Source organism: Nycticebus coucang, chromosome 12 (assembly GCF_027406575.1).
Source record: "Nycticebus coucang isolate mNycCou1 chromosome 12, mNycCou1.pri, whole genome shotgun sequence".
In the NCBI taxonomy this organism is placed as follows: domain Eukaryota; kingdom Metazoa; phylum Chordata; class Mammalia; order Primates; family Lorisidae; genus Nycticebus; species Nycticebus coucang.
The window spans coordinates 36,188,882-36,215,930 of NC_069791.1; the positions used below are offsets into that span (position 1 = coordinate 36,188,882).

A 27,049-nucleotide genomic window follows, 5' to 3' on the forward strand; every position below is an offset into this window, starting at 1 on the left:
ATCATCTGTGGCTGCCTGGGCAAAGGAAATTAAAGAGACCCGCAGCCAGGGGAGCGCTCCCCAGCCCTGACCTCCCCAGCGATCCCGCACAGGACAGTTTGTTAGGACCATCTTGGTGTTTTTATTTTCTGGTTTGGTCTGGGGTTTTTATTTGCTCATGTGTGTGTGTGTGTGTGTGTGTGTGTGTGTGTGTGTGTGTATTCTTTTGGCATGTGGATACCTAGTCCCCTCCACATCGCACATCGTGTTTTATGGAGTTTGGAGCTGAGGAAACTTTGGTTGGGTTGCCAGGACGTTCGCACCACTTTGTGGAAAGCACGAGCTAACAGTGAGACCGACAGAGTGAGTGACAAGTTGTTTACAGGTTTCCTTGAAGGGGCCTCTGCTATATTTCAATCTGTCAAAGTTGCTTTTCTTCCCTCAGAACAATGCCTGATTGTTGTATGAGTGTGTGAGTGTGTGTGTGTGTGTGTGTGTTTCCGTGTGCGGAGGGAGAGAGCCTAGGAAGGGGTGAGAAAGAATAACAATTCTTTGTGTAAAAATGCTATTACTAACATTTAATTTTTCTGCTTCATTAGTTCAAAAGTGCAGTTTGAGCGGGCTCCTGGGATGATCCAGACTTCATTTTTTAATCTGTAGCAAATGCATTTTACAAAATCATACTGGTTGTGCGCGTGTGTGTGTGTGTGTGTGTGTGTGACTTTTATTATTTAGAAAAGGGAGTAGGCAGACGTGTTAAATGAGTTGACTTCTCACATTCGGTGATGTCTAGAAGAGAGAATTAAAAGGAAAGGACAGGCACCCTGAGGTTGTCTAGTGCCTTGCAGCCGGAGCGCTCTGCAGAGGGGGAGCGGCCAGCCCCGCTGCTGGAAGTGCGCTACCCCTTTAAGAGACTGGTCAAGGAGTCCTAGGAGAGGGAGAGGAGGGGAAGGGGGGGAGAAAGAGAGACAGAGAGAGAGAGAGAGGAAGAGAGAGAGTGAGAGAGAGAGAGAGAGTGAGAGAGAGGAGAGAGAGAGAAAATCAATTGGTTTAGAAGGTTCGGACTCACTTGACAGGTTCAGTTGGAGACGATCATAGGTGGCTGCAGTGACAAAGGGAAATTGTGCTTTTCCAGCATGCTTACTGACCCTGATTTACCTCAGGAGTTTGAAAGGTGAGTACAGTTTTTTCCCCCTAATATATTGAAGTACAACTCTCCCATTTTACAGTAGTCTCTGAATCATTGGAAGATGCTTCCCCAAAACGTGTTTGTGAGAGGAGAGAAGCTTTGAGCTTGAGCTTCTGCAGTCTTGTTAACTGATTTTTGTTGTGATTGCCCGGACACAAATTGAAGGGATTTGCAAAGTCTCTGAGATTGCTGCTAATGTTTTTAGGTTGCGTCCTATCACAGGGAATTAAATGAACATTAAGCATCTCTCTCCCCCACTCGCTGTCGCTCTCCTACTTTCTTCCTTCATTGATCGTTTTCTCCCCTTCTCCACCTCTTAAAAATGCTTTTGTGCAGAGTGTTACCGTTTTGTTTTTTTTTTCCTTTTCCAGCATCTCTGTCTCACGTAATTTCTAGGGTGACAGAAGGTTTTAGTGGTGGTTTAAAGAGGCTATAAGTTCCTATTTGATCCTTCGGTAAAACTTTAGAAGCTACTCAGTAAAGCACATGACCTTTTGTTGAAATGAGGGCAGTTTTTTTTTTTCTTTGAAAATTTAACATCGCAGCTAAATATTAGTAGATTACTCTTATAATGTCAAAAATAGGGAAATAAGGCTGCTCCCTTTCTAAGGTTTAGTGACCACTTTTTGTGCTAGATATCTTAACTGAATTTTGATTTACTGTATTTTCCTCTTTTGCTGGGATGGAAATAAGTATATTTGCAATTAACTTGTTCCTGTTCAGAGAAGTCTATGCAACATCTTTCCATTTGATGTTGTTGCAAGTAAAGCAGGGCTTTGAAAAAATTTTAGCCCTCTTAATGTTCCTATAAGTACACACTGCAATTTTTAAATCTGAGTTCTTATCCCAGCATAAGTTCTTTTTTTTGAACTATAAATAGAATTTTGTTTGCCATTAAAAAGAATTCAAACTTTGTATTCTGTATGGTGAATTTAAAAAAAAAAAAAAGCTAAAAAAAGCCAGGATGCATGATACCCAGGCTTTTTTTCATTTTCATGAAAGCTACCTTCTGTATAAACATTTGTTGTATCTGACTATGCAATGCAAGCTAGGTGCTAGACCAGCTGGTTAAAAATATGCTAAGTCAAGCTGTTCATCGCTCAAACGACTGAATTTGATATGAAAAGACGAAAAAAGAAAGGACAAAGATTAAAACATTCTAGAAGTGAAGCAATGGAAGAGAAAAAGAGTATTGAGAATAAAATAATGCCCGAAAGTGGTCACAGATTAGGGAAGCCAATATCAGATCAGAGAAGAAAGTTTAATAGCCAGCACATATACTTTAATACTGTCTTCTTTCTTTCTTTCATTTTCTTTTTTCTTAATTAAGGTGCATCTTCACTAGATAATTACAGTGCATGGTTGAGCTTTCTTAACACTTTTGAATTAAATTTTTCAAAGTTTTGTATTTTAACTCTTTATATCAGTTAGCTTTTATTTCCAAATATAACCTCATTTCATATTAGATATTAAAGTTATTCATAGTGGAACACACTGTTGCCTAATGTGGTTGTTTGTTAATTTAACACAGTTAAGTTTTCTGGATGGCACAGACTAGCACTTAAATGATACTATTCTTTAATTTCTCATTATACTTTTTGAAAATAAAACTCTGAGGCTGATTTGTAAGCCTGTTAACAGATTGTACTTATAAAAATGTAGTTACATATTAACAGGCTGTAGCCTATTTCTCTATATAGGCAAGCTTCCTGCTGTGAACTTTATTTGTATTTTTTCAATTATCTCTTTTTAAACTGAACTTTTCCCTTTCCTAGTCTGATGCTCAAATCTCTGAACATTTTTTTCCCCTCCTAGTGGGAATCTCATATTTTGTCACCCAGAGGCATGCTTTTCTAACTGGCTAATTAAATAAGCAAGTGAAAATCAATAGGGTCATCAGTGTGGTCATCATAGTTAGAAATTTTAGTGGCTAAAATAAAATTTCTGAATAATTGGTAGTACATACAGAAATCTCAGTAAATCATGACCGTTTATTTACATTGAATTTGTACAGTGAGTGTATCTGCAGTCACCATGCATGGTGGAGTGTATGACACAACATGAAATGTATTCTTCAGGGGAGAGCTATATATGATGTAACTGCCCTCTCATACATCTTCAGCTTTTTTTTGCCTTTTCAACTATTTGCAACTTTCATTGAATAAGTAGATCATTTCTATCGACTGCTAGTTTCTATTCTATTTGCTCACCTGCCATTGATGAGTTTTTCTTTTCACTCAGACTTACACATATGAAAAGGAGACTTCCAAATTTCTTATCAGATACAGGACTTTGGTCTCGAGGACATAAATAAGTTGCTTAGAGGTCACATATTACAAAAGTTTTATGTAATATTTTTTTCTAAATTCATGGGTAGAGCCTTGTCCATCTTTTATTACTCTTTCTAACCTGTAGACTATTTGACCTTAAGGGATATCCAAAACTTAAATGTTGGTATCAAACTTTGGAGATAGATTTGTATGTGCCTGCGTAATCAGCCCTAGAAGGGAACACTGTCCATGCTCGCAGACTCATAAGCAGTTGTTAAATAGTTAAGAAGTTGTTAACAACTTCATTGTCTGTTAGAAAATGTGGAAGAGATAGAACAAATAGAACAGTGATTCTAAAAAGTAAAGAATTTGCAGTATTTCATTTTTATTTGCAAACTTCCCTGTTAGAATGGGTTATGTTTACTGAAAAACATCATTCTCAGGTGGGAGGCAAATAGAAACAGTATGTTCTAAAGAATCATTTGTAAGGAAAGTCTTTTATATATTATTGTTTTGAGGGTACATAGTGGCAACATGGTCTAAATGTTAGTAATAGCATCATTTGAATGAATGAATGCCTGAGCTGCCCTAATTTTTTTAAGAAGTCAATGAATTTATATATTCTACTGAAAGTAAATGATGAACAATTGTGACTTAAGGTTTTCCTTTGAAAGAGAATGTCACCTAATTTTTTTATATGCCTAGAATGAAAATATTTAAAATACTGCCTTAAATTTCAATATCAGTTTGTTTATAGTGAATAAAAACAGCCGTTTTTGATAGTTTTATCAGTGGTGTATTTTTATTTCTTTTCCTTTTATTTATTTTGGTCCTATTTGATGATAATAGTTTTATGACCAAGCTACTTGCTACATTTTCTAATTGCATTATGTTAGAGAATTAAAAAGCAAGTGCAAAATGATTGTTTAAGAAGACAGTGTGAGATTATCTAGAAAGGAAAAAAGAAAGTTGGGATTGAAGGTAGTAGGATGAATCAAGTTAAGTTTATAGAATCATCTTGCTTCCTCAAAATTGGTGCACACAGCAGACAGCCTTTTTTTCTAGATGTTGAAGAGAGCACTGTAAGAGTAAAACCTTCTACAATACAAATTTACTCTTACCTTATATTCTCGTCAAATTTATTTCTCACTAAAGAAATAATTTACTCGCTAAATTACTCACTAAAGAAATAATTTTAAGTGTTTTCTGAAGAAAACCTTTAAGTGGTTTTTTTTTTTTTTTTTTTCTGAAGAAAGAAATTACACACCAGGTACTTTGAAATACTAATTTGTAAAATTCCCATGAAAAAACTTGTGCTAGGGGTTTGCAGGAATAACTCTGACATTAGTGGTATTTTGGTTACCTAAAGTTTGAGCATAGAAATAAAGTATTTATTATGCAGACAGATTTATTCAGCTTAATTAGAAACTTTTTTTTTTTTGAAACTATTGTGCTCATGAGTGATAAGTGCATTCAGGTTAGCAGGCAACCTCTAGGTGTGAATCAAAGGAAAGTTATCTACTCACATTCTGTCACCTAATGGCAACTATAAACCTGTAAGTTTGATATTGTGTTTTCAGGATGATCCAGTTATCAGCCCTTGATCATTTCATTAATTTTTCATTTGCTATTACTTTATGGAGGAAAACGTACCTGTAACTGATTTATAGATTTTAACTAGGATCTCAATAATTTGCAAGCTGACTGAGCTAAGACATTGGTTTGGAATGCAGTTTGCATGAGACAGCTTCTAAACCCCATTTCTGTCACACTCACCCTGGAGTGCTGTCCTCTGGACTAGACTTGGCAGGAGACCTGACTGATTACCAGGAACAATTAAGGGTTAAATGTCAGGTGGCATTGTTCTCTGCTCAGGGTTGAGCAGGCTTGAAAGATACAGAAATGTGCGAATATTATGATTGCTTCGCATGTTGGTGTGTTCTTATCTATGATTTTCAAATATAATAAGCACACGTTAAAGCATTTACCTGGTGTTGGGGAGCTTTTAACTAAAATCTGTATGTGGCTTACACACGAGAGGCAAATAATAAGACCTGTTCTGACTCTTCAGCGAATTACTCCTCCATGGAGTTGGAAGCTATGTCATATGGATTATTCATAATGAATTTAGAAAGCAAAATGACATTTGTGGGTAAAGTCTGATTTTTATTGTCTGTTCTTTCCACTGTCAGCTCTTTGGCCTCCTAATGAGTATGTTGTAGAATGCAGATGTGTATTAAGTTGTCTGAATACCTTTCTTTTAATAGATTAAATAGGTAGAACTGGTGGATTTTGTTTTCTTTTACAATTTGTTATTCATTTATGATTTCAATGAGGATAACCTACAGCAGGGGAAATAAACCAATCTATGTTTTCCTCTTATACTAACTAACGTACACTTCCAATATACCCAGTCTTTGATCTAGATGATAGCAACCAGATAAAAAGATGATCATGGGTTATCGTTCTGATCATCGCTTCATGCTTTAACCAAAGCATGAAATGTCTTCTGTCCTGATGGAAAAATTGCGTTGAACAAGAAAAAGACTAATAACATAACAAATTCTTCCTTCCTTCCTTCATTCTCTCCTTCCTTCCTTGTCATTGATCGATGGTATTATTTATATGCAATGTTTGAATGCTATGGAGAGGAACATGATGGAATGATATGGCTAGGGTAGGGGGAATTTTACATTTGGATATGATTTGGGAGAATGCCTCATATTCTTGGAATGTATTCAGCAGCTGATAATGGTTTAGGAGAAGACCTCTTTATTCTTTCTTACCCCTGTGATGTGTCCTGCAATTTGGAAGTTGTTCTCCCTTTACTTTAGTATTTTCTGTTCTGTTCTTTACTTACTAGTGGAGAGTTCATACATCTCCTCTGGAGATACTGTGGCGTGTGGTTCTGCCTGTCCAATAGGGAGGTGTTGCATTTCTCCACATTCAGTATCCTTTTCCCTTGGAGCCTGGGAGTCAAACCTCAGCAGTACTCCCAGCCTTTGCCAGCCTGAGGAGTCAGAGACTCAAAGTTGTTCCCAGCTCTTGCGCCTTCATTGTAGAGCTGCATTCTGCTCAGTGGGCTGCCGAGGAGGACCAGACCGAAACAAGATTTAGAAGAATTCTGGTGAGAACTGTTTATAGGGATATGGTATTTTAAAAGAATGTAGTAAACAAACAGAATTGTGGCATAAACAAAGATAATTAGCATAAACAATGTCGTTTTAGGACAGGTGGTTTAAAAAAACAAACAAAACAAAAAACCCAAATATGAACCCAATTTGAATGCTGCCAGTTTGGAACCACTGAACCTTAATCTGTACTTCATGAGAATTACCCAGGTTTGTTGATAAACTTGTTAACATGCGTTTTCTGTTTCTTTTGTATCATTTTCCGGTCATTATGTCCTTTTGTCACCCAGCTTGAAAGTAATTAATCTATTACAAGGTAGTTTAAGGACTTTTTTGCCCATAAAACATGACAGAAGGAGAATAAAAAACGAAAGCTTGTAGATGTTCATAGACATTTGAAATCAGTGTCAAAACTTAAATCAATTCAAACCTGAACTCAGCTCATTGTATTGCAAATCTCTCCTTCTTTCATTTAGGTAACATTTTGGTCACTTGGCTAAATTAGTGTAAATACCTTTACTTTTGTTTTGTCTTAAGATCCAGAGTCTTCCCCCCCCCCCCCCCCCCCGTGGCTGAATCATCATTTTGTGTTATGTGTTTATTTTTAAGTATTTCTTATTTCTTACTGGGTTTTTTTTTCCTGCAACTTAGTGAGGTGGTGCAGCAGTGTGTAAATGTATCTGGTGATCATGTAACGTGAGGATGCTAGTTACTGTGAACTACACTGTCTAAACCTCCTATGCCGGTGTGAAGAATTTTTATCCGGAGACGTTTATGTTTATTACTAAATGACGTTTTCTCTTAATGTCTCGCACTGGTATGTTTTGACTTAAATGAAACGTGGAGTGTGGTGAACAGAAAGCTGTTTATTTTTCCTGCATTAAGTATCAAAGTAGTTAAGTTAAAGTTGAAGTTAAAAAGATTTTTTTTGAAGTTAAAAAGATTTTTTTTCTTTTCCTCTTCGTTTTCTCCTGGGCAATGGGAAGGAGGGATTCAAAGTGGCTATCTCTGTAATTCTGTGGCCCTTCTCTTTGCTAAAATGAAAGTATTTGTGAATGAGTTTTTGTTTCTTGGAGTTATAAAAATGTGTGTAAACTAGTAAACCATGTCTCATTCATGTGCTATGGAGATTTCTCGTACTTCAGGGACAAAAATAATTTGGCTACTAACGAATTAGGGCTACTTGCCAGTGCCAACACATAGTGTAGGTAAGAGGAACTCTATAAAGAAAAGCTTCTGGCAGCAAATCCATTGAAACTTTCATATGTAACAGCGTTTCTATTTCTGCTCTTCACATCTTTGAAAGAAAGTGGTGCTTTAGAAAAGAAAATGTTAAAAAAAAAAACAGAAGATATGATCTTTCTTAAAAATAAATGTAGAGTTCTCCTTTAATAATTCTCGTTGGGGAGACTGCTCGGGTTTTATGAGCACACTTGCCTCCCCTACCTATCCCAATCATTTTTGTTACATTGAAACCCAGGCATCAGAGAGTAAGTGTAACCTGAAGAAATGAAATCCACTGCATGGAACCAAAAAAAAAAAATAAGAAAAAGAAAAAAAGCCTATAAATCTTGTAAGATTTTGATATTGGTATTTAAGGGAGTTAGATCACTTGGGACACTGTAGCAATTTCATAAAGGATATGTGCTGTCCCTTAGGGCTCCAGGAACACGATTGGGAAAAGAAGGGAAAGAGTTAATCTGTGTTGCCTGTTTTTAGTTTTTTAATGTAAGTGGCAAAAGAAGAGACAGACCCAAATCATGTTATCTTGGTATGTTTTTAATCAAAATTTATTTCAAAATGTAGTCCATATTTACTACTTATTTTGGCTTTATTTTCTCTTTTTCTATTAATTAAGATTTATAAAAGGGGTAGATGATTTGAGCGCTGGTTGTAGAATTTTTATAAAGATCTTTTACTTACCATTTTAATCAATTTTACATGTAGTATTTATCCAGTGAAGTAGCATCCTAATGAAAAAGAAACACAGCATGGAAAATGAGAAACAGTACCTTCAGACAAGAGAACCCCAAATGAAAAAAGTCATCATTTATTTGTGCTATTAGTTTTTCATTCAGAGTTAATATAGATTGCTTGACAAAGTTCTAAAACATTTTTATTCTAATTGTAAAGTTAAAGTATTATTTGTTTGCCTACAATTCTTCCTGTTGGTTATTTACCCTGGGCAAGAGTTTGTTGGGCAATAGTTTACAAAGTCCAAAGACTTTTTTTTTTACTCCTCTCCTGATATCCCTTTGTTTTTTCTCTTTTTTTTTATTTGCTATTGAGTTTCATAATATGTTTGAGAAGGTGTTTCAGGAAGATGTCACATAAAATTAAGGTTAATATTTTCTTTCTTTATTCTTATCTGCGCTGTAACAGGTCTGTGTTATAGATTTGTTAAAACCATGTATAGCATTCCCATTATTTAGTATAGAAAGGGATTAACTAGTGCTCAAACTATGCAATTTCTGATTCATTTACAAATTCAACCGATTCATTTGCTAATTCAACCTTAATCTGGAATGATAACTAAATATGCACTATCAGAGTCAGATTCTGAGTCATCTCCTGTACAATATCATCAGGGTGTGAAGGAAACTTTTGTTTAGGATTCAAACTACTACTAATATCCAGCACACCTAGAAATGAAAAAAAAAAAAATAATGAATGCTGTTTCTGAGGGTGAAACTTCTGCCTCTCCCTCATCACAAATATAGCTGGAATTTGGAAACAGAGGAAAAGGTATTGTTTTTAGAAACCTAAGGATCATGGGATACAATATTGGTAGTGTAATTATCTCTAAAAATTTTCTCATTACTGGAAAAGTAAAAGGGATCTAATTTGACCACGAACAGCTTAGGAATATTGAATGATTTAAAAGTAGTATTCTAGAAAAATGAAAGGTGTATCCAGAAGATCTTGATAGCAATTTAAACAATCAATGTGAAGGAAGAGACTATTATTCAGACTTTCATAACTACATTAAAAAGTAATTTGGAGTCATTAACAGTTACGTGAAGGATTATGTTAGGGAATGGAATAGTTAGATGTACATACACATACAAAAGTTAGGAGTTCAGGAGAAACTTTTTCACTATAGATAAATTGATCTTTCGAATGACTCTTACCAAATTTTGATGAAGCTGAAGTTTGGGGGGAGAAAATCTTGAAAGGAAGAAATATTTCACGGAAATACATATGTGGTTCATTTTCATTTTTTCATTTTCAGCTCAAAGCTCTGTGGCATGTGCTGCAGTGACAAATAATTTTCCAGCCTTAAAAACTTCAAGGTGGTTTTGTGGAACATATTTAATGGATGATTTGAAGTGAAGATGCTGGGTGCATCAAAGTATGTTTGAGTAACATTTGGAATTTTAGGCTGAGATAATGAGAAAGTTGGGTATTAGAGGCTTAAGGCATGTGTATCAAATGAACAAGCATTTTTTTTTTTTTTTTTGCAGTTTTTGGCTGGGGCTGGGTTTGAACCTGCCACCTCCAGCATAGGGGGCCGGCACCCTACTCCTTTGAGCCACAGGCACCGCCCAACAAGCATTTTTTTTAATGTGTGGATTTTGAGTAATTCTGAAGAATAAAATAATTTCTCTTTCTTCGTAAGGTTTATACTTGTCAGTATCTTCACTAATTTTTTTTAGAAGTGTAACATAGAAAGCTCTATTAGAGATCTCAGTCTCTAGTTCTTCTTGCAAACAGATCTCTTTGGATCCTAGTATATGCACCCGTAAAATTGTAAAATAGGCAGATAATGTCTAAAATTGGTCAACTCTAAAATTTCCTCACTTTGAACTACATTGAAGGATCCCCAGCTCTCAATCCCAGTGTTCGAAATTTTTGCATTTATGTAGCTATTAGGAGATTGTCTCGTATAACCAGCCTTTACATGTAGTGTCCCCTCAGTTTACCTGTCAATCAGGTGTCATTGTACAGGGGCAAGCAACCCTAGTATATCTCAGGAGTTTTAAATCCAAATACTCTATATAATTCTGATTTAGGGTTGGATGCCCCCAAGTTTGCTCTGAGCTGTCGGAAGTGTTTTCAGAAGATAGGATTCACATTCTGTGTGCTTAAAACTCTCAGGCATCAGATCACCATCCTTAACAATTACAAATATTGTAAAAGATAAATTATGTATGGATTACTGAGCAAGGAAGGCACTGTGTGGGGAAAGGAAAAGCCTGAGAGTGGCACTTTAGGTCACAGAGCTGAAAGCCTATTTAGAAAGGAAGATAAAAGACAAAAAGGAAGATTAGACACCAGAGCATTAGGACAACACGGAGGCTGTGGACAGTATGTCTTTGCATGAATAAATAAAACCTTGAGCTGGAGGATAGCAAGATCAACTGTGATTACAAACAGGTAGTCCAAAGAAAGATTTTGAGTGTTTCTCAAATTAAATAACCATTAGTAGTAGCATTAAGCCAGCCAAGTTGGTATGTGCTACACTGTAGTTGCTGGTTGACAATTTCAAGAAGAGAAATGTTAAACTCTTTAAGGCACAACCAATGAAAGAGACATTTAAAAAAGCTGTATTACGGAGAAGACAGGCTTCCTATAGTGTTATATTGTTCTGTATGGTAGAATGTTTTTTTTTTAATAAATGTGCTGTTGGGAAAAAAAGTGTAGTTATGCCATCAGCAGCGCAGTCTTTACGCCACATCTAAAAACCTTCTGGATTATCTTTACTTAGAAAATACGTCTGTGGTGTCATGAAATTAGTTCAAGTTTAAAATACAGGTTCGTATATGTATGATAACATAGAATTGGCTATGTTACAATTTTAATTATGATGTAACTATTTTATTCTATTCCTAACACTTTTAATTTAGGAATAAAGAATGAGTATTACTTTCTTACATATATATATGTCTATATAAAAGTGTGTGTGTATATATATATATTTCATATATAAAGGTTCTAAAAAAAAAAGAAAGAAAACAACCTTACTGAACCAGAACTACATTTAGAATTAGGACCAACGAGAAATGTGCAAATATTCTTACTGTTAAATCAGAAAGAAAATCTGGAAATCATCCAGTTGGGCAACTTCCTGCTAATATATTTTATAATGCAGCATTCAGTTATATACAGAGTTGGCATATGTTCCTACGGTTTCTAAATCAAGAATTAAAACTGTGTGATGTGTAAGTCCCTTACATTCTTTGGGTTTCAGCCATGCATCTATGAAATGGACTTAAAAATACGTATAAAATTATTTATCCCCCAATGCTAATGAGCCAACTTAAACTTACAAAAATTTATAAAAATATTTGGATACCTCTGAATGCAAGCCACTGAATTCAGATTTTTAAAACTACATTTAACTTTTGGCAAATGTTAAATGATCAGCATTTTATTTATTTTTGATAAAATAGAGGTCAGATATTGGAAAGGGAGTGTATAAAGGAATGCCTGTGAGAAATTGGTTCACCTGTTTTTTAATTTGATAGCTAGTATAACTATGATTGTTTGAAGTACACTTTTGGTTATTGATCCCAGGTAACTTATACTTCCATAGCAGCAACATGGCCATATTTTCTCACTACTAACTTCTACTTACATGTCATTTTGTATGTAGAATGTCTGATACAGTAATAGTTGTTTTTGCAAGTATCAGTCTATCAAGCATTTGAATAATGAATTTGCTGATTTAACATATTCCTATGCTTTAAACTGTGCATTTTGAAGTTCATTTATTTGTACATAATCATGTGAATGAATCACTTCATAGAATAAATTATTGAACAACTAAAACCAGTGATTTTCTGTTAATGTAAGAAAGTCATTGCTTTTTAAAGTGTTACTTGTGCAAATATTTTGAAAACGAGACTGTATTAAATACCTTAAACTATTATATATACAAATCCAGTACACTATAGACCTCTATAGTAAAAGCAACAGAAGAGGTGTTGCTTTAGCTGTATGTCCTTTAGACTGTAAGTGAAGCTTGAGGAAGTACATAGATTTATTGTTATGGGCAGCTGTCTAATAAGCCAACAAAATCACCCAAGAAACAGAATCCTGATTTTTGATATAAAACTGTTTTCACTGATCTAATCTGTTGAAAGCCAGAAGCCATCCAAAGTGCTGATACCAATTTAAGAAGATGATCCTTTGCCTTAATTATACATCTGGGAAATATTAGTGGAACATTTTGTGAAGAACAGTGAATACCTTAGTTGCCGGTTGTCTAAAATGCTGCTAATGATCGACCTAGTGCCAGTGTTTTGAGCTAAAACCTAGGCTGAATATGAATACAAAGGACATAGTTAGTGGGGGAAAGCGCACATATTACACAAAACACATTCCAACCATCTGCTTGGCACTTAAGTTGGAGACGATAGGCAATATATGAAAGAGAGCACTGTCCACGTTATGAATGGTATCACTTGCATTGCTACCTTAGAAAAACCATAGGGTTTTGAATGCATATATGACCAAAGATTTTCTTCAGTTGAATAATGGAAACAAGGGCCTCGGCCAAAATTTTGTTACCCCCATCATCTCTTACATGTCAGTATTCTTATCCTAGAAAAATGGGTTTGGCAAATAAAATACATCTTAGTGCTTTGTCTAAAGATATTAAAAGATGCAAGGCAGCACTAAGCCAGTGGTCCTTAGGATGAGAACCCCAGACGGTTATGAGATAAAAGATTGTTTGGTTTAGGAAATAGGTTATATTCCTGAGTCTGTTGCCTGAAAACTATAGTGCACATCAAATTAGCATGGAAGTTAATGGTCCAGAAGCACTTCTGAATTTAATGCTTGCCCAGTTGTTCTAAATTTATAGTATTAAATCACAGAAGGACTGTTTCATCACTAGTCCAGTAAAGGAAAATCATGTTATAGTTAATACATTATGGGCTAAGCCTAATTATTTGACCCATTTCATCTGCCTAAAGGTGAGGAACAGATCCCAAAGTGCTCAATGGAAGAACGCCGGTGAATATTACAGACTAGAAGCTGTTGCATTTTTTAAATGCTTGGTAAGAGTGGTTAGAGACCGTCCCTTAGAACATAGTAATCAAAAAATATACTTTTGACCAAGTAATAATTTTACCTATTTTCTATAACTAAAACATGTTTTGTGTTTTTAGATATTAGGAAAATTCAGTGTGTTCACTTACCGTTTTATCTAGGTTCTATGAATTGCAAAACGTATGTTGAGACTTTTGTATTTTATAAAGAAGTGTGTGATTTAGCACTGTGTAATGAAATGCTCTCACGATTTCTGTATATTGGTGCTTCTTTCCAATATGGTAGTCACTGCCCACGTGTCACGGTGGAGCCCTGCGAATGTGGGTAGCCTGGACTGAGGTGTGCTTTAAGTATAAAGTACACATTGGATTTCAAACACTTAGGTTGCAAGAAAGAGTGTACAACACCTTACTAATTTTGCTTTATGTTGATTATAAGTGGAAATGATATTTGGATATATTGGCACAGTAAAATATTAAATTATTTTCACTTATTTCTTTGTTTTAATGTGGCTACTGAAAGATTTAAAATTACATGTGTGGCTCGTATTTGTGGCTCACATAATATTTCTATTGGCCGGCGCTGCTTCATGCCTTTCTGTGGATGGAGAAAAATGGACACTTCTATCTGTATCTAGATTCTAGTAGTTCACAGCTCAGTAGGGTAACCATGAGTCAGAAAGACTTAGGTTTTTATTAACTGTCTTCTTTCTCAGCTTTTCCTACAAGAAGGTGAATCGCGTCCCCTTTGTAAAAGCCTTAGTAATAGCGCTCACTTGTACAGATATGTCTGTTATTTTCTCTATGAATACTGTCACTTGATCCAAAATTCTATCGAAACGAGAAGCAGGATGTTTGCTTGAGAACTGTATAAATTCTTTTAGATACTGCATGTTTGAAATGGGCAATTCGATTTACTTTTTGAAATGCCATTGTGTGTATCTTTAATTTCCCCACTGAGCTTTAAAGAAGTTTGTGTTTGGGTAGGAATACCTTCAGCTTATGTGTCTCAGCTGACATACAATTTCTTAAATTGACCCACAAGATGTGATCTAAGCTTTCTCTTACATGGGGAAATATAGAGAGAGATATAAAGCTGGAGCTAACATTCATATGTACTCGTTATGGTGCAGACTCGGTTATAAATTGCTTTGCATGCATTATTTCACTCGAGCCTCACACCAGTCTTACGTTTTATCTCCACTTCCCAAATGAAGAAAATGAAACCTAGTGGGAGAATTGCCTAATTTCTCACAGGTAATAATTGGCAGAGCTGAGCTGCAAACTCAGTATAACTCTAACCGTCCCCCTTAGCCATCACGTTAGAGTATTGATTTAGATAATCAAATACTTATAACTTTATAATCTATTATTTTAGTGAGAGAAATTTCTTTCAACAGATATATTTTAAAAAGTCACAATGCCAGGCATTATGTTAGATGCTGAGTAAATATTGAAAATGAAGGCAATATAAATGACTTACAGTAATTGTAAAAGTATAAATGTCTCATTTCTCCTTTCTGAATAAATTAATTCATTCATGGCACAAGGTGATATGCTAGGTGGTACATAACCAGGTGAATGGGCATTTATCTAAAAGGTTTCTTGTTCATAGCAACTTGGAACTGTTATTAAGAGATACTGACTTCCAATACACATTACAGATGGAAACTTTTAACTGGGAGAAGTGTAACTCTGCAATATTTCCCAAAATATCTCTTCCCTTTTCAGCAAGCTACCTATTGAAATAATATCTTTACAGAGAGGCAGTGTCTTTGCTCAAAAAAGTCTCTCTGATTACTTTTTGCTACCACACTGGGCAGAAAGCCTCTTTGTAGTATAGTAATTTTTAAATGAGATAGTGTTCCTATCTCATATGGTGATATTAACAGGGAAAAGTTTGTGATGGATTAGTAAATAATAGTATAATTAATATGATATCAATCTTTAATTTGTAGCCATGACATACAAATTTTATTGGGTAGCAGGAATGGTATGGTATTCTAAGTAGAATACTCAAGGATAGTAATAAATTAATTTGACTGATAATATGATTACAGGTTTATGGGAACAATAAGGCATTTGGGAATGGAGATTAATCTCATAGTTTTAGGCCCCTGGATTTTTCAATTTTACCACTAGATTAATATGTGTTAGTGCAGGCTTGTAGTGGTCCCTGGATTTCTGTTGTGAGTTTTGACCTTTTAAGTGTTGAACCATGTGTAGACACGTCTAAGGTCTCTGGGTCTTTCTTTTTTTTTTAATTTTTATTGTAGAGACAGAGTCTCATTTTAACGCCCTCTATAGAGTGCCATGGACTCACACAGCTCACAGCAACCTCTAAATCCTGGGCTTAGGTGATTCTCTTGCCTCAGCCTCCCGAGAAGGTGGGACTACAGGTGCCCACCACAATGCCCAACTATTTTTCTGTTGCAGTTTGTCCGGGGCCTGGTTTGAACCCACCACCCTCAGTATATGGGGCCAGCACCCTACTCACTGAGCCACAGGGGCTGGCCCTTCTGGTGCTTTCTTAGATTTCTTAACACCTTGCTACAGAGAGGCATATGACTTTGTAGTCACAAGTGGGGTTTGGAGTTAGACTGCTCAAATTATTTTACACTGCCACTATTTATTAGTTACGTGATCTTTGCAAGTTACACAAACTCTCTGTGCCTTAATTTCTCCATCTGTGAAATGGGGATTATAATAATTCCCATATTTAGGTCATTTTACTGTTTAAATAAGAAATCATATGTGACTTAGCATGTTAGGGAAGTGTACACGGTTATTTTTCTTCAAAAGGTTTTAATCATTTAGAAGGAGTTCCAAGGATACTACACAGAATATGACAGGTAACCTTAGACTGTAAATGGATATATAAATATCAAGTTCTTAGTAAATTATATTGAAACTAATGGTTTAGACAAGATTTATTGCAATTTACATCTGGATCCTAAAAGGATGAAAAAATTTTTAGAATATTTATGTCATGTAACTGCTTATATAGTATATATTTGTCCTATAAATATATATTATCAACATATACATGTATGTGTATATTGTGTATGCATATACATATGTAGCACAGTACATATTATACACACATAATTGTGATTTGTAGCATGAATATTCTGAGTGTATTTGTGTATAAAATGAAAGAAGATTATTTCTAAAACTAAAACGGTGGCTGAGAATACTTCTGAGTTACCTTAGTTATAATGAGGCTCATGGTTCTTATTTTCTAAAGAAAAGAAACTCTCTATTGTTTTGAGGGTTTCTGACATCTGAGGGAGCAACTTATTTTATGAATCCTTAAATTGTTTTCAGTAGATGTATTACAAAATTCACCGGCATTCTTACTTACATTGCCATTTTTAGTGTAGACCAGATAAGAGAAAGAATATTGAAAAATAACTTCGTGGAAGAAGGCATTTCTATAAGTAGCTAAACTAATGTTTGCCAGGTATGTAGATTTCTTGGTGAAAAGGATATAGGCAGGGACCTAAGACAAGGCTAACAAGTCCTTTAAACTATCTCCTTTAAATAACAGTTATTACATCCAGGCTGTTGCTAAGAGATGAGGAACAATCAGTTCTTGACTGAATTGTATTCTTGCCTAGATTGAGGCACTCCCACCTCTGTCTTTAAATTCACTCCAGGTACGTAGCAAAGCAAGAATTTTCCTCAGGAGACCCTTTTAGATCTGTTCAAGTACCTGAAGCACATTCCAGTGAGATTCTAGAGTTAGGTAGAGTACAACACAGCAGGAGTTGTGTTCCTTTGAAGACTTTTGAAACTTTGCGTTACTCATTGTCTATTCCGGTACCTAGTGCCTTTTCTCCAGATTTTGACCAGTACTTCCTTTCCTTGGGTCCTCCAGGTGGACTTAATTTTGAAAGTCATCCTGTATTAACTAAATGAATTAAATTAGCAGGTAAGGTGATTTTACATACTTTTGCATGATTTCGTTGCATATCTACATTCACAGTGATACAGACATTCCCATTTCGAACGTTTAAAATAGTTAGTGAACACTTACCATGTGAATATCAGTTGTCCTCCCTTATCTGGGAGGAATATATTCTAAGACCCACAGTGGATGCCCAGATCTGCAGACAGTACTGAACTCTATACAGAAGATGTTATATTTTTTCAGTCTGGTAACGGAGATAGCCACTAAGGGACTCAGAGGTGGCTACCATACGCAGTGTGGATGTACTTGACAAAGGGATGGTTCACATCCAGAGTGGGCCACAGTGGTGCAGAATAGCATGAGACTTTATCCTGCTGCTCAGAAAAGCACTCCACTTAAATCTTATGAATTGTTTATTTCTAGACTTTACCTTCTAATGTTTTCAGACTGCAGTTAACTGTGGGTAATTGTGGAAAGCAAAACCACGGATCAGGAAGGGCTACAGTGATTTGTCTGACAGGGTAAAAGCACACATCAGGGCAAATTAAAAAGAGTGTGGGTATTATAGGAAAGAATTAACACACTTCACAATTTATCACTTTATCAATATGAGAATATCATTTAAAACATACTGCTCTTTTCCATTTGCAAACTGAAGCTTGTCTTCATAACTAATGGTTTTGATTTTGACATAATTATTTTAGAATTGCTGTTTATGACCACATTTGGACACTTACAGGTCATGATGGCAGATCTAAGTCATTAGCCCACAAGCTTTTTGATTTTTACATTGGTTATAACTGAAAACATCCTGGTCATTTAAAAAAAAAGTTGCATCTATTCAGATACACAGCCCTTCTTCCTTTTCCTCCTATTTTTTAATTTCAAAAAATAAACATACAGAAACTTGTAAGAATAATACAGTGGTCCCTATACTTTTCATTGTTAACTTTGGCCCCTTTGCTTTCTCTATATGTTTTTTTTTTTTCATTTGAAAGTAAGCTGAGACTAACATTCTTTAAGAACTAGGATATTCTTCTATATAACAACGGTAACACATGCACGAAAGTTACTATTAATACAGTAACAATATTTCTCGTACAGTGTCCACATTTTCTAATTGTCCAGTAATCCCTTTGATAACTCTTTTATTTTTAAATTGAGGATCAATCAAATCAAGCATCGGGCATTGCATTTACTTGTCATATATTTCTAGGTCTCCTTAAATTGCAGGTAGCACTCTGCCACTCAAAGCCTTGAAATTGGCATTGACATTTTTGAAGATTCCAGGCCACTTGTCTCATATAATGTCTCACAGTTTGGATTTGTTTAATTGTATCCACATGATTAGATTTAGGTTAGATACAGAGCTTTTAAGACAGGTATTGGACCATCTCTATTTTTACATCACTTAAGATTGTAATTAGGTCTGTCAGAAGTGGGGACCTACCAGATACATGGAGACTTTTTAAGAGATCTAATTTGTAATCAGAAAGTTATCTGAGCTATGGTGATTTGTTTTGCATAGAGCTTTTGGTATAGGTTGATCCAGTTGAGGAAATCAGGCTTCCATAGTCCAAGAAATCATTGCAACTTATCCATTCAAGTCTACGCTATTATTGATGGTGGATTGTCAATCTTTGCAGTAACTAAAGGGATTCCTGAATGGCACTTAGAAGTTGGAGCAGGTTTTTTAAGCAGCAGTAAAATGTACATTCCTTCATAAAGTATTTATTGAATACTTGTGTGTGCTAGACACTGCTAGCTTCTAGAGATGTAAAAATGTACAATACATGTATTACTTTTGTCCACATCAATTGTACAGTCGGTTGAGGGAGACACACTTTAAGCAAATGATTGCAACACAGGCAAATATGATAGGGAAAGTAAGTTCAAGGTGTTAGGGGAGAGGATAAGGAACTCTTATCCTGTTCCACGTGCAGAGTGGGCCTTTTTGAGGAGGAGGGTGAGAATAAAGATGAAGAATGGCAGAATTTTTCATCCCTCAGCAGTTGCATCAGACAGGATCATGGGTCCAAAAATAAGATTGTCTGGTTTACAAGCCAGGTTCTCTCATATGCAAGGTGGATTCCCTGGGGTAAGGTAACCTCTCTATGTCTGCCTCAGTTTACTCTTGTGAAGCAGAGATAAGAATAGTACCTACCTTACAGGGTTGAGGATTTAAAGAGATGATTATAGACTAGTAAGAACTGTCCCTTTGAGATTTTAAGTTCCCAATAAAGGCAACATTATCAGAGTATTCAGTTTGTACTGAGTCCTGATAACACAGTAGGACCACACTGAAGGACCTAGCACACCTTTATTTCTTAGGTATAACTGTGCCGTGATCCTATACTGCAAATTTCCTCCAGCTTTCATCCTTCTTCCCCTGCAAATATATACAGAGCTTTCTTTTGTAAGTTTATATGAGTCTGATCTTCAAAACCCAAGTCAGAATATCAAACTGAGCATATTTGTCATTTTTTTCTTGATATGTTAATAAAAATGGCATTTTGTGAGAGCAAAAAATAATCTCGCTAAATTGCCGCATTCAGGTAAATTTTAAATGGGTTTCAACGAATTAAAAATGAAGCACTCTACTAATGTTCTTGGAAAGTTTATGGAACAAAGTCTGCTTTTCCAATGAGAACAACTTAGCCATTTTCTCTGCATGTTGCCCTATTCCCCACATGACTCGGTAACGTAGTTACTTTATTGATTGTTTACTTACTTTTAATGCCCTTCATTCTACTAAGGTGGTGAGGGGTGAGAAAGGGAGCTCCAGAATGCATGGGTTGACTTGAAAAGAGATGTTGTGTGGCCAGAATGAGGGGAAATTGTGGGGAACTTTGGTTTTGAACAGCCTGTTGATTGTCCCTTCTGTTAAATGGAAATGCTAAGGAATGATTTAATTGGATTAAACTGTTAAGTTGTTATTATCCTGTTCATTGATGGAATCTGATAAACTTCAATGCTTTTATTTAACAGTAAGATTTCTAAATATAACGTTTTCTGTTGGCTCAATACAAGCTGTCATGTTAGGGTCTCAAAAATAGTAGTTTTCAAAATTGTTTGCAAAGGTATTAGTTATCATCAGGTAAAAATATGTATGTTCATACAAATTAAGAACTGCTGTATAAATATAGATTGCACTTATCCTGACATAAGCTATTTAATTATATACACTCTATTGTGACCTGACTTATGAGCCGTTGGATTTTGTTTTGTTACAAAGGGGTTTTTTCCCCCCTTTCACAGTGGGATTAAATATTTTAATGGCTAAAAGGTTCATTTTCACTTTTTCTTTATTGGATACTTATTGTCAAATGCTCAGAGAAAGACGAGCCCCATGATGTATGAACTTTGACTCAGACTTTGAAGACCCCTGCATTTAATTGGCTATTTGATGTTATTCAGCTCACACACAGAAATTTTTTATTAAGGAAAACATAAGGGTAGGAGATAAATGAAGCTACGTTATCCTTTTTTTTTTTGGCCAGTCTTTAAACTGACAGTTTTTGCTTGTTATTATTTCCAAGTTTTTGCTTTTTATTATTTTGTTTTCATTTATATCTTTGATCAGTGTATTACTTTGTTCCACAGGGCAGCAAAATTTTATATTAATTTGTTTGTTTGTTTTTGATATTTTTGAGACCTGGTCTCACTCTGCCTCTGTGGAGTGCAAATGGCATTATCACAACTCACTGCAGACTCAAACTCCTGAGCTTAAGCTGTCCTCCTGCCTCAACCTCCCATGTGGCTGGAACTACAGGTGCATGCGGCCATACAAGGCTAAGTTTTCTATTTTTTGTGTAGGCAGGATTTTGCTATGTTGCTCAAGTTGGTCTCAAACTCCTAGCTTCAAGTGATCCTCCCCCCTCAGCCTTCAAAAGTTCTGGGATTACAGGTGTGTGCCATTGTGCCTGGCCTGTTACCATTTTTAACATGGAAATAATCCATATTGGGGACCATTATTATTTAAAGAGTTACTCTGTGCAGGATAATTCAGGGTCTCTGCTGCTTGTTCCACTTTGAATTTCTACATGTAGTTGAAATACAACATTTTTAATGGTGAACTTTTCTATGTTTTTTTTAAATTTATTTTTTAGAAGTCATTTAAAAAAAAGATTATCAAAAAAGCCAATTCATTATAATTTCTATTTAGATATTATTTTAGTAATTATATTTATCTACTGTAAATTATTAATAGCTAATTAATTATAATTAACTTAGTAATGGGAAATAGAAATTAATTATCTTTATGATAGGCAGTTTTTAAATTATAAGACATTGGATGCTTAAAGAGTATTGTAAGAATTATAAGTATAGTTTTTTTAATATTAAAATTTGGAATTTGAAATGATGTCTGTCCTATTTTATCCAAGAGTGACCAACATTAATTTCCTTATTTTTAAATGACTATTTAGTAAATAGAAGGAATAATGAAAAATTAATAAAAATGTTTATATTGTTTTATAATAAATAAAACTATACTTTTTAAATACTTCACCTAATAATAATTTACTGATGAATAAACATGCATACAACTATTTTTATAGGTTTAGAAATTCAAATATCTAATAATAATGTTAAGGGTGAAAAGTTTCACACATCTTTGCAATGTCAGTTTATTGGGCTTGAATATTAGAATTCTATTTCAGTTAAAGTGTGGCTTGTCAATTCCCATATAATTCCTGCCACCCATAAGGACTGAGCAATATTAAGGCCAGAAAAGGAAATCTGCGTTTCTCCCTTGGAAGTATCTCTGTTAATAGCTCCCCAATGTCTGAGATCTCAATTTTCGTGGCTGCTTGGACTCACTGTAGGTCCTATGTTTTTCCTGGTACCTGGTACTGCTCAGACTTATTTGTTTTTCCTCTTTATTTTCTCTGGGCTGGTTCAGCTTCCCTTCAAGTGTTGTTACCCCATTTCTGGAAGGAGCCTTGCTGCAATCCAGTGTCCTTCCCCATTTGCCTAACGGATTTTCACTAGGGAGCTCCATGACTGTTAGATGCCCCAGTTCCGACCTCTCCGGTTGCTCCTTGATGCTCTTATTACTTGAGAGTGCATTCCAGGGCCATCTGATGGATACTAAATCTTTTAGGTTCTGGAAAATGTAATGCCCTTTTGGAGACAAATGAATTTCAAGGTGAGCTTCTTTGTAACTTTGTGAGGGTCTCTCCTGTTTTATGGAACAGATGATATCAACACACTGAAAAGTATACATAGAGTTTGGTTGACTCCTGAGCTTTAAAGTGGAAGTCACTTACAGCAGTCTACCAATGGTTCTTACAGACAAAGTGCAATCAAACATAAGGACTATATTGCATGTTTGTTAAAGGTGGATTTCAAGACAGTTTTTTTCTTTGGGACAAAACTTACATTGTATAAATTGTTCTTAAAATATGATAGAGAGATTTGTAGGTGTTATATAGCCTTGGAAGGAAATAGGAAAATCAAAATAACTGTCATGATTGTGCTTACTTGAATAAGGTGAAATATATTTCATTAATTATGAAAAGTACAGTTTCTCAGATGTTGGATCTTGTAGCCCTGTTTAACGTACATATGTAGATATGCATACAAACCAAGATGAAAGAGAGGGAAAAACAGAGAATGAGAGAAAGAGATGACAGCTAGGAGAAAGTCATAACAAAGAGGAAGAGTGCCGTTAGTAATATACTATGAATTCTTCCAGTAAAAGGATGACTTTTCTTTCTCTTAGAAGCAGGAATTATCAGAGAACCAAGAAAGAGCTTTTCCCATGGAGGTTAAATGGTTTATTTGGAGCAAATTTGAATAATTACTATAATGGTTAGAGGCAGCAAAAAGAAGTTTGGTAATGTTTAAGAATTTTGAGTAACATTGAAACATGTAATCCAGACTACAATCCTTTCGGAAAAACAAAGCAAGGAATGTCCAATTTTTTAAATGAGGTTCTTTAATTGTGATAGTTCTAATTTTTTAATATTTATTAGCAGATCCTTTTTTTCTTTTTAAATTTTTTTTGGTACTGAAGATGATAGATAAGAATTGTGAGGTCCTTTATTGGCATGCAACAAAAAGTTCTTTATCCTATTAATTAATGCAGATCTATTTCCGGTCCCCTTTGGAAGAGGTTTCTTGGTATTTCACTCTCTCCTAGGTTGGTGAACCTTACAATCCAAGTTTTTTGACAATTGACCGTCTCAAAGGTTTTTTTTTTTTTTTTTTTTCTGTGTTTATCATTAAGCTCTGACAAGCAGAACTCATAGGAGACCTTATTCATATACTATTTGACACTGCTAAAAAAATTTCTCAACTCTATCATCAAAATCATGCTCCGGTGTTAAGACAAAAAATGCATGTATTAATGCTTTAAACCAAAGGAACAAAATGCTAGAGGGAAAAAATATAGCATGTTGAATATACTAAACATAATCCAGATTCATCTATCCTCATTGGTACATTACTGAAAGTAGACTAAACCTGCAAACTGATAAGATTATGTATCTTTATAATATTTGTTCTTCCCGTGTAGATGATTCCTTTCCCAAAAAGCAAGCTTATTTTTTTCCTCTTTCCCTAGTGCATATATTACACTCCTTGAGAAGTACTACCGTAAAGAAAAAAGAAAGAAAACTTCTTTAGTGTAGCTTTCAATTTATTTGATGAGAGGAGCTTTCTTCTTATAATATCCATTTACTGCCTGGAAGATAGACCACAAGGTACAGGGCTGAAAATGCCTTTATAAAGAGAGTCTGTAGATGTGAGTGTGGGGAATCCCTCTTCAGATTCAACCAAATTTAGCAAAAAAAAAAAAAAATCTGAGTAAATAAATATGAGTCAGTTAGCAATTAAAATATCAAGTCATCCCAGTGTCATGGAAATCCCACACTGATTATGGATATAGTAACCTCCAACATGCTACATCCCTCAGTGAGCCTGTCTTCACAGTAGCCTGCAGAGCTAACACTCAGCTGCTATAACCAGTATTGCCATATTGGTTGTTGATAAGCAACATTTATTCTCATCGGTGTGTGTCATGCTATACATTGTTCTGGGATATTTTAATTACCATCTTTAATTACACCCCAGGTTGTTGTGAGGATTACATGCAATAAAATATTATGGCATGACATTGTCAGAGCAACATATGCAAGTATAACTTGGTTTGCTTCTAAGATAATTTTATTTATCGGAAAATTGGGATAAATGGATAAGTTTTATATCACTTCCCAAAAAAGTAAGTGTATTTCAAACATATTTTTTTCTGATGAAATCATTTATGGCATAGGATATTCTGCTTCAGACAATGGAATATGGTTCGAAACATCTTAAATAAAATTTAAAAGTGGCGCTATAATAAGTTTCCTACATACAGATTACTACCCTGTTTCCCCGAAAATAAGACATCCTCCGAAAATACTACCTACTTACAGGAAAGATAAGACATCCCCTGAAAATAAGACCTAGCGCATCTTTGGGAGCACACCTTAAAAATAAGACACTGTCTTATTTTCGGGGAAACAGGGTATTCACAATTTACATTCCCTGTGCATCTTCAGATTTAACTTGACCTTGAGATGGACTTTTCAAAGGAGAATACTTTTCATGTCATCTGTCACTGAATTACCAATTATATTTCAAAATTGCATATGAAGTTTTCTTGCTGTGTAAGACAGGAGTGTTGCAGAAGATGATGTCAGGGACTGTCTATGATCCACTTTTCTATAATTTTAACATTAGTGAGATGTTAGAAATCACACTTGCTCTCCACTAAAATGAACCGTTCAGTAAATTTATTGAAATATAACACACACAGTTATTGAGGCAATGCACACATTTTTGGTGAGAACAATTCCATTGAATTCTACAAGTAATAGAGGGCTAAAGCATTCATTCTATTGACATCTGAGGTCATATTTTGTAGTTACATTATGAAAACAGTATATTGCTATGGTAATTGTAAAAACTCAACTTTATGAACATATTTGTGATAATTTATTGGCATGGCACTGGAAAATACACAGTTGCATGAGTTTTCTATTAACTTATTTCATAAGGCAAGAATAAAAGAAGTTTACAATGGAAATGATATGGATTTAACCATATGAGCTTAATCCAGTTTTTTGTAAGTTGAAAATCCTGACCTTGGTGAAGAATCAGTTATTTGATAACCTAGAATCAAAAATAATTTAAATATCTAAAAAAACCCCAATCAAAACAACTCTCTGTTAATTCTGTGACTTCCAGTGATGCTTTTTGTAAAAAATGTCTTTCCTTTAAATTTAACATTTTAGTAAACATCATTTATTCTCTAAAGATTACAACAAATAGAAGGATAGGATATTGGTAAGTTACAGACCTTACACATGTACGTTTTCTTGATTGCACTTGATTTAAAAATATGTCACTTTTATACGTAACTGAGGAACATCTGATAGAAGCTAAGACACAGTACCTCACCATTTTTGTTGTTTTCACCAAAATTTCACCTTGCCATGTCAAATTATAAGGCCTTTGTAAATTTTCCTTCACATAATTTTTTCCGACCATGTCACCTTGTGTAATTTCTTGGTGTTAAAATCTGGTCCTGGGATATAAAGATGCTCAGAAAGATTTGTGACAACACTAGGTACAGGCTAAGGAAGTGGCGACTACAAAATATGTCCAGTATGAAAGAAACAGTAATATGACTCTCTTCATGTCGCTTACTCTCTGATGTTAAATTCATGTGAGATTTTTGATGGTTCTATAAACATTCGTAGCTATGTAAGATCACTCAAAAATATTCAGTCTTACCTAAATATAGTAGAACCTCCATAATTGACCACCTCCTTACCTTGACCACCTCCTTTAGGTGACCCGATTTTCACCCACTGGTCATGCACCTCATGTTCGTATCAGTACAGGGGGCCTAGGTGACATCTCTGTATGTTGACCAGTTTGTTATAGTCCCTCAAGTGGTTAACTTAAACATGTCCTAGCATGTCTTATCTTGGTACAATTTGGTTATTTGTTGAATGTTTGCTAAATGCAAAACCTTTTTTAGTCACCATTAGTAGAAAAGGCCTGACAAAAGTTCCTCCTCTATATTGTTCATTTGAATGCTAGAAATGCTTATGTGAACATCAGAAGACTACGTGATATAACAGCTACAAATAAATACCCACAAAATGCCATAGGAACCCAAAAAGGGGAAAATAAATTCTAGTTGTGAAGACTGGATAAGGTTATATAAAGGCAGGGGGCTTTTGAGCTGGGACCTGGAGGTTGTGTAGGTTTTGGGGGCACCTGGTATAGGGGTGAAAGGACATCTCTGTTGAGCATCACTATGATTAAAGCCACATTATTATGATCAGCTTTGAACATGGGAAAAGAATCTTGTGTTACCAAGACGCAAGGTAAAAATCTCCTAGGCTGGGCGCCATCTTTGGAGGACCCCAAACTCCAAAATTGGCTGTTATTCTTTAGGCAATGAGGCAGTTTTACTTTTAAAACTCAGGGCAGGAATTCCATTATGGAGTTTGTGATAATATATCTTTTGGTTGTAGTACTTCTTAATTTAGTAACTCTCGATTGCTTGTGGA

The 27,049-nt window shown here is 35.1% G+C and overlaps 1 protein-coding gene across 3 annotated transcripts in view; it reads left to right on the top strand.

The window, feature by feature from the left end:
• Positions 1 to 975: 975 nt before the first annotated feature.
• Positions 976 to 27,049, top strand: part of SOX5 (SRY-box transcription factor 5) — a 439,900-nt gene continuing 413,826 nt past the window's right edge. For all 3 annotated transcript variants that reach the window (XM_053556184.1, XM_053556185.1, XM_053556186.1), the window contains exon 1: positions 976 to 1,153. In XM_053556184.1, the coding sequence (XP_053412159.1) occupies positions 1,116 to 1,153 (38 nt within the window). In that variant the 5' untranslated portion in view covers positions 976 to 1,115. The remainder of the gene's footprint in view (positions 1,154 to 27,049) is intronic.